The 8,871-nt window shown below is 45.7% G+C and overlaps 1 protein-coding gene across 1 annotated transcript in view; it reads left to right on the forward strand.

The window, feature by feature from the left end:
- The first annotated feature begins 6,810 nt into the window (after positions 1 to 6,810).
- The window catches only part of RPL5 (ribosomal protein L5), a 12,363-nt gene continuing 10,302 nt past the window's right edge, over positions 6,811 to 8,871 (forward strand). Inside the window, exon 1 of the mRNA XM_025201874.1 lies at positions 6,811 to 6,819. Coding sequence (XP_025057659.1) covers positions 6,811 to 6,819 — 9 coding nt within the window. The remainder of the gene's footprint in view (positions 6,820 to 8,871) is intronic.

Genomic DNA, 8,871 nt, shown 5'->3' on the forward strand with positions numbered 1-8,871 from the left:
TGAGTGGTTTCCGCCCAAGTTGGAGGACTCCACGAACAAGGGAGGAGGAGACTTCACGCTGTGTGAAGATCTCTAAGCGCTGCGGATCCTCACAGACCCAGTGCATTTGAAGCAGGCTACAGAGATCTGATCAATCTCTAGCCTCTCCCCGTCGCCGATAGAATTCCTAGACGTACCCCACCCGCGCGCAAAAGAACTGGACCCACGGAGCCTAGCAAACTTCGTGTGAGTTGGTTCAGAGCTCTTCTGGACGAGTACTTTCTTCGGCTGACGCGACGGGCTCGCGTGTTCAGAGCCTTCAGCCAGATTGGGCTAGAGTTCACAAGTCTAGAACTCTTGTCCGCCTCTTTCCTTTTTTCTTCTCTGTAACTGCAACTGAAGCAAGCTTTCCAGCCTACACCACTGCCATCTCGGTGTAAGTAAACAATCTTTTAAACTACCGATACGCGTCCGTGCCTAATTCCAGAGCGAAAGCCTCCCCTCTCCGCCCCCGCGTGCCCGGGCTGCTGGCCACAGCCCGCGTGCAGCGCGAAAAAGGGCTTGGGGCGCGCCCGGCCCGTACACCTTTCATAACAGTACATTAAGATTTAAAATGTTCTGAAATGTATATCAATAACTAGGAAGGAAGCAGCAGTCAGAAGCATCACTGCATCAGCTGAGGCCAACACAAGCAACAATACCACCAGAGTCTAGCAATGGCAGATAGGTCTAACCAAACCACTACATAAAAAAGGAATTGCCTACTGTACGCTCACAGTGCTTGCATGTTTTGCAAATTCCCCCTGACCTGAGACTACTACAAGACTTCTGGTTCCCACCACATTACTCAAGTACCTAATAATAATTTGGTATGGAGCCATGGGAATCAACAGAAGCAGCCAGAGGCCACTAATTTTTCTTCTCTGCCTTTTCATGACACAAAGTTCAGTGCAGACCTCCTGGACATCCCCATGTCTTCCTGTCATATGCCTCTGCAAAGATTCAAAGCTCTATCAAATGGCTTCTTCTCTTGTCTTCCAGTGCATATGATTTACAGTAATTTAAATTTCAAATTTACAGAAAATCTGAGCCCAATGGTTGCAAGAACTGGTGATTTAATGTTGACATTAAAAAAATAACTGCTAGAAATCTAGGAAATTCTGAGTAAAATCACCTTTAAAAGAAAAATATATAAAAGAACGCAGAGTATGGATCATTCAACTCCATTCTATCCCCACAGCGATAGCTTCGGTAAAACCAGAAATGATGAAACTGTTATCCATTCATAACAAACATGATCATATACATCATCCGATATTACAAACATTAGAATTATTTATTCTCAATTGTGCAACAGCTGTATCAACATTGACTTCCTTTTTGTTCCTCCATTCTTAAATCATAGAAATATATGTTCTTTAGACAAACAGCACACAAAAGGCAGTCACCTTTCTCTTTGTAAAGAGATTTTAGTTACTACTATTTTTACGTGTGTCATTAAACAGGAGTCTTGGATACCTATACACTCTCTGAACCAGATTATTAAATGATTGCTTTTATATAAAAAGACTGAAAATTAAATAAAGCATCACATGGTCTCAGAGACATGCGTTTATGTAATCACTTATTAAATCAATGCTCTGTAGAATAGCTTTTAAATATGTAACTCTTAAACTAGACAAATACAGGATTACCCCAAGTATAAAATGTTTATTTCTATAGGCTGTAGACTTGGTTTTGAAACGTTCCTCTCAGAAGATGTTGAAAAGAAGATAGGAAGATGATTTTGGTGGAGTCACTGTTAATATATAGTAGCTTTTGTAAATACAAGATGCCGACAGCCTAAGCCTATACACTTCTTAAGGCTCTTAAAAGAAGACTTTGATCAAAAAATAACATCTAACAAAGCAGTTAATGAAAGAAAATAAGGAAGAAGAGAAAACTGGAGATTGTTGTGATACAAAGTTAAGGGTATCTGGATTCTTAAACGTTGCATTTTCATATTTCCAAATTGTCAGGATTCCTTTTTAAATACTTTTTAAATATTTGTTTTGTTTTTCATACCTACAATTTTTATGAGATTATTATTAGTCCTCTTAATTACATATATCCTCAAATTTAAATAATCTTTAATAATTTTTCCCTGGGATTAATGAGAAGCCTTACCGACCCAAAAAAGTTCACCAATCTGCTTTGAAAAGCTCCAGTTTGTTTATTTGAAACCCATAAACTCTGATGGATACTTCTTTTGGGACCCATACCTTTACTACTTGTGCATACAAACTCCCTTCAGGCTCTGTGGATAATTTTGTTGTACAAAAAAAACAGGATTGAGCTTCTCAGGTCAGAATTCTCTTTGTGCATCACTGTCTTCTCTCTAACAAAGAACTGTGAAGTCACAAGCAAGAGCACAGATTAAAGTGCAAAATAAGTTTGTCAGTGTCACAACCCAAAGGGTGTGATTTTTGTTTTTGTGTGTGCTTTGGGACCACTGAATTATTTTCCCGCCAAATTGTAGCTTTCTTTGCAGGGTGCATTTCTTGTTGCAGCACAGAAATGCTCGGTGCAAAGAGTTCCCGCCATTTGTATTCTAATTCGAGTCCCATTATTGGCTTGCGTTAAATTATTCACACGGCGGCTAGTGATTGGCTTGCTAGCCGTATAAAAGGCTTGGGTGGTTTCCGCCCAAGTTGGAGAACTCCGAGGAGAACCCCCGTAAGGGAGGACTCCACGAACACCAGGAGGAGGAGACTTCATGCTGTGTGAAGATCTCTAAGCGCTGCGGAACCTATTGGACCCAGTGCATTTCAAGCAGGCAACAGGGGTCTGATCGGCCTCTAGCCTCTCCCCGTCACCGAGTGCAAACCTCGACGTATCCCTCTCCCTGCGCGCAAAAAAAGGACCCACGGAGCCTAGCAAACTTCGTGTGAGTGAATGGTGAGTGAACAAAAGGATCAGAGCTCTTTTGTACAAGTACTTTCTTCGGTTGACACGACGGGCTCGCGTGTTTAGAGCCTTCAGCCGGATTGGGCTAGAGTTCGCGAGTTTAGAACTCTTGTCTGCCTCTCTTCTTTCCTGTCTGTAACCGCAACCCAAGCAAATTTTCCTGCCTGCACCGCGACCATCTTCGGTGTAAGTAGACAATCTTTGAATCAACCATTATGCGTCCGTGCCTAATTCCAGCGTGTCGCCTGTTCTCTCCGACCCAGCGAGCCCGGGCTGCTGGCCACAGCCCGCGCGGCGCGAAAAAGGGCCCAGATCGCTCCCCGCCGCCTGCACATGGCGACGAGGATGGGATCTGGAGACGGCCGGCAAAGTCAGGAATGCTGGTTTTTGCATATATGTATCGAAAAGTCAACAAAATAAACTTGACAGTACTTGAATGTATGACATTTCCCTGTACAACTAGTACTTGTCAATTTGTTGTTCTCTAACATTTATTGTTTTCTTTGGTAATATTTGGCATTAGATTCCTCTCTTATTTTTGTATTAACTGTTTGACTATTGATTGTGAATTTATCTCAGGTGTATATGTGTAACCCTTCTGACAGCACTAGCCAGCAATAACAAGGGCCAGGTTCAAAACTGGGGATTTAGCATGAACTTTCTAAATATGGCTCAAACCCCCAGCCAGAAACCTGGGAAAATCAATTTTAACTGGATGTTCTAATGTGAACAAGCTTCCTCACTTGCAAGCCATGTTAAGCTAAAACAGGATTTATTACAGTGGAAAAAGGGAGCAAACACAACCTTAAAGATGACCTTTACTGTAATCCAAAACAACTATCAGCCCTTCAGTCCCTGGCAAATCAACCCTGGAAGCTACCACCTACCCCAGTCAGTTGGGAAAGAAGACTCACCTAGGGCTGCTGTCCAGGGCCTTTACCAGCTACACTAGCCAAAGTAGCAAATACTGGGTAGGGAGAACCACACCAGAGTTGCTGCCACACTGATGCTGGGGAGCACTGCTAGAGATTGTTGCTCTGGCTGCTACTTGCCAGGGTTTGCTGCTGCCATGGTTTGCTGCCACTGGGCCTGTCTAGATGTGTGCCTGACTGCGCAGTTGTTACTGAGCAATCATTTAGTACTTGCTAAAGCAAGTACTTTTCAAAATTGTGGAGAGGGGCGATGATGATTTAATACTAAAGCAAGTACTTAATGATTGCACAATAACAAATGCATAGTAGGGCACATGTATAGATGCGCCCAGTGGCAGCAAACCATGGCAGCAGCAAGCCTTGGCAAGTGGCAGCTAGAACAACAATCTAGCAGTGCTCCCCAAGTGCTAGCGTGGCAGCAACTCTGGTGTGGTTCTCCCTACCCAGCACTTGCTACTTTGACTAGTGTAGCTAGTAAAGCCTTAAGACAGCAGCCCTGAGTTAGTCTTCTTCTTTAGCAAGTACTAAATGACTGTGAAGTAACTGCCATTGCTGCACAGTCCCAGTGGCACACAGGTCATTTCTGACCTTACTGTGCAGTAGCTCACTGCTATTGAGGAGTACCATCAGCATCACGGTTTCTGCCCACCAATGCTACAACGCCGTGGCTCATCACTACAGCAATGTAGCATCTCATGTAGATGCATCTACAGACACTGTCCTCTCTCTGGGTTCCCTGTGCAGCCCCAGATCTTTTAGACCCTGACCTGTTTCAAAAGTAGGGCTAGAGATTTTCAGTTCTTATTGCAAGAGACAAGAATTTACACTCACAGCCACTTTCTCTTTGAGATATTGGTGAGCCACAAGGTAATTCAAGAAATTACTTCTGTCTAGAATCTTTCCTGCTTCCCACATGTATAAACTGTCTTTGCTCTAGAGCTGAGGGCCACTCCACTGCAGATCTCTGCACTGCTCAGTGAGTGCTGACCTACCAATGACCTTTTGTTACTGTATTAGCAACATATGTTTGTCTTCAAAGGCCACAATTTTGGAAGGGTGATGGACAGAAAATTTGATTGTCAATTGTGTGTTAACCCTAAACAGTAAAGCCAAGCCCACAAAACAGTAAAAACAGGAGTGAGCAGCCCCAAAACTCCAAACATCCCGCAACCCAGCCCTGAATGCCTGGATCTGGGCCAGCATCACTTCAGTCCAGCCCTGCACATCCAGATCGGGTCTGTGGGCCCAGATCAGGCATTGCGCTGCCTCAGTCCAGGTCTGTGTCCCTGGATCGGGCCCTGCATTCCTAGATTGGGCCCTATGTCCTCTCAGGGAGGCCCCACATACCCAAATTTGGCCCCATATCACCTTGGCTTGGCCCTGCATGCCTAGATTGGGCCCAGCAGAGCCTTGACCTAGGCAGGCACACCTAGATCCAGCCCCGCACCACCTTGGCCCAGCCCTGTGCACCCAGATCTGGGCCTACCTGCATGGATTGGGCCATGAGTGTTTGGGTCAGGCAGTGTGCAGCATCAGCCTAGAGCTGCACCAGCCCTGCACACCTGATTTAGTGCAGAGGGCCATCCTATCCATTCCACAGGGTTCCCCAGAAATTTGGCAGCAGGTGAGTGGCAATTAAGGCTGCCCCACTTCCCCCTGACAAATTTTCAGACCCATAGGGACCCTTGCAGGCCAAATGACATGGCTTCTTGGGCCAGGACTAGCACCAGAGCTGAGCACGCTTGTTATAAAACGTAACTATGGCCAAACATGCAGAACATAAGTGGGGTTACATATGCATCAATAGTGTCAAACTCTAATGGACAGTATCTTGGGGTCCATTCACTATTATATTGAACCCTTAATTGAAATATAGTTATTAATAATTATTTAGCTACCTGCCAAAGGAAAAACTGGAAGTGATGAGACCAGAATAAGAAAAAAAGCATGAAATTACAACAATAAATTATTTTTATCACAACTTTGTCAGTTTTTATTTAATCTGAAGTTGTAATTAATTGAAAAAAGTCAGTGTATAAGTAAAATAAAATCTTATTAAATTTAATGGAACTAATATTTCTCATATATTACAATGATTCACCTATGTAGAAGTAGTGATATATGATCAGATTTGATAAATATGGCATAAAAATAATAAGAACATGAAGTTAATATATTATTTAAGATTCAAGTTAACTGTACAGTTTTTTCTTTGAAATGAATTCCCTGTCTCAAATGTATTATTTTTCGTATTGTCTTTTACCTCATGAAAACTGCAGAATATTCCAGATTGAGTACTGCAACATTTCCAAGTATTCAAGAGCCTGATCCTAGGTTCACAAAAGTAAATAGACTCCAACAAACATGGATAATATTTGGATCATTCTGAAAGAGACAAATAAACTAGCAACACACTCAGGGTACTTATTTTCTCTCTGAACATGTGGATGGTATAACTAGTCTCCCAAAAATCTACTGCCTCCATCCTCACTCTCTTCTATGCAGTGAAATCATACTGGACTTTCTGTAAGAGTCTCTTCAAAAGGTGGAGTAAAAATTGTACATAAATTAAATTAGCTGACATTTTCTTCAGAAAAGTCATGTCTTGGGAAGGTAATGGTACTAGAAGATTTTAGATGAGCAAATCTGCTATCTGAAAAATGTGAAAAATATGGAGACAATTTTGGCAATTGTTCTTATCTAAAGCTAAATTTTCTCCTAAACAACAATTAAACTATGGATCCATGCAAACAAGTATACACTAGAATTCAACAGAACTATCCACATGCTGAAAGCAAAGTATGTGTGTAAACAATACTGACAGATAACTTAAGAGCTGGACATCCCTTTGGTGGGGAGGAAGCTACAGTACCAACTCCCTCCCTCCCCCCGATACTTTCTCCACCAGATTTGAGCTCATGCTTCAATCCAAGCCCTGAGAGGGTCTATGAGGATGGGTGGCGTAAGGGACTGGGGTGTAGGCAGTCTTGCCTAATTGTTAGACTATCAAGGGAAAGCAGGGCCTGGGCCTGGGTTAAAGGGTAGGAACCATATACCAAAACAGGAAGAAAATCCAGAAGTAGAGTCCACAGCACAGTCCAAGGTCAGGATCGGGGGGGGTCAGATGCCCCTTTTGGTATATGGCTCAGGGCCAGGATCTGAAGGGCAATCCATAGGACAAAATGTGAAAATAGAGCCAAACCAGAGTTAGGAGCCAGGAAACAGAACTGCAGGGAAATCTGAAGCTGAAGTCCACAAAAAAGCCAAAAACCAGAGTACAGGAATCAAGAGGCTTGCCAAAGCAGAACTGGTTGGCCTGGATTGTTTGTTGTTGTTTTTTTTTCATTTGGGGGCCTCTGGGAAGCCTCTTGAGCCATTATCACCTAAATAGATGGCCCACCCACCTGCAGACTTGATGGCTCTGTGCCTGGGCCTTGGGCTGGAAGGCCAAAGAGCTTACATTCATGGCTACCTGTGGCCTCTGTTGGCTGGGCAGAGGGCGCTTGGCAGGGTCCATTTTATTTTTGGACCTCTCACTGGGGGCAGAAGCCTTGCTGGACAGAAGCTTCTTCTCTTCAGGTCCACCTGCCTTGAAATTGGGGGTCAGAGCAGGCCAGGGTATGGGGTATGCTGCCTGTGCAGATGCCAGCTTTGCAGATGTGCAGATGCCAGCTTTCAGAGCAGCAGGCAGGAAATAATTCTTCAGGGGTGCACCCGTGGGTTGGATAGAATCCCTTGACAGGCCAGATCCAGCCCGCAAGCCATATTTTGCCTGTCCCTATTCTATTAGCTGGGCAGAGGATTCTTCTTGGAGGGGAGCTATGGCAGCCCCCTTGGGCTGTAGCACATAAAGAAAGGGCACACCTGTCTGCAGATGTGGTGACTCTGGGCCTGGGCTTTGGATTGAGGCTTGTCTTCCTTCCTGTGTCCTTGTTATGACAGGGTATTTAGCAGATTTGTGCATTGGAATCTGACAGGGCCACAGCACAAGCACTTCTGCTTTGACCTCAAACTTGCAACCTCTAGGCTGTCAACCATGTGCCTTAGCACCCATATTACCTCAGCCTGGTTGGATAGAGGCAGGAGAGCATGAGTTCACAGCTGTTCACTGGGCTCCGCTGGCTGGCTAAAAGGGCCTTTTTGGGGGCAGCCAATATTTTCTTTTCCGTTTTGGGGCTGCTGGGACCCCCTCTGGCTATCACACATGAGGAGTCTGAGAGAGAAAACCACTCAGCCAGCCTGCCCAGTAGTGCTGGGGCTGCCTCAGGCTGGGAGGCAGAATGGTGTAAATCGAAGGGTGCCCTTTGCCTGGGCACCAGGAGCTGCTCTGCTCTGCTTTTGAGCTGCTTTGTTCCCCCCCAACCCATGCATAGCTCAGGAGGCTTCCTGAGCCCATCTGATGAGTGGCGCAGCTGGAGGAACGGTCGAAACAGAAGGCCAAAATAACAATAACGCTGCAAGCTCTGGAGTGGTCCAGTGAGACACCCGAGAGAACTGTGTTAGGTCCAGTTATTTCATTTTCTTGGAAAGTGAGGAAGTAGCACATGGAGCTATATAATGGGCAGATAAAAGCAGCTCCTACGCCGTAAACTCCAACAGTTCCCTCCGAGAAAAAGGATTTAAGCGCTGACTCGCTGAGCAGTCCACGACCTCCACCTGGCTCAGGAGGGGAGTGTTGTAGTGCTCGAAACCTGGCTCCCGAAACTGGGCGTGGGGGGAGGTCGCACCTCCGCGTGGGCTCCGCAGAGAGCAGCAGGTTATGCAGGGAGCTGCCTACAACCGGGCAGGTGGGGTGCGGAGAAGGGGGCGTACCACACTCCCCCGTATTCGGTCTCACAGCGAGTGCCCTCGGGGAGCCAGGATCCCTGAAGGTGCATAGCAGAGGGCAGAGCAGGCGCACTCTCTCGTGCCAGGGCCACCCATCTCTTCAGGACCGCTGCGGCCGGGAGGTGGCATGGGAGCGGCAGCGGCGGCGCCGGCAGAGGCGGCCAAGCTCGGGCGGCGCGCGGCCCCC

This window comes from Alligator sinensis, unplaced genomic scaffold (genome assembly GCF_000455745.1).
Source record: "Alligator sinensis unplaced genomic scaffold, ASM45574v1 scaffold199_1, whole genome shotgun sequence".
NCBI lineage: Eukaryota > Metazoa > Chordata > Crocodylia > Alligatoridae > Alligator > Alligator sinensis.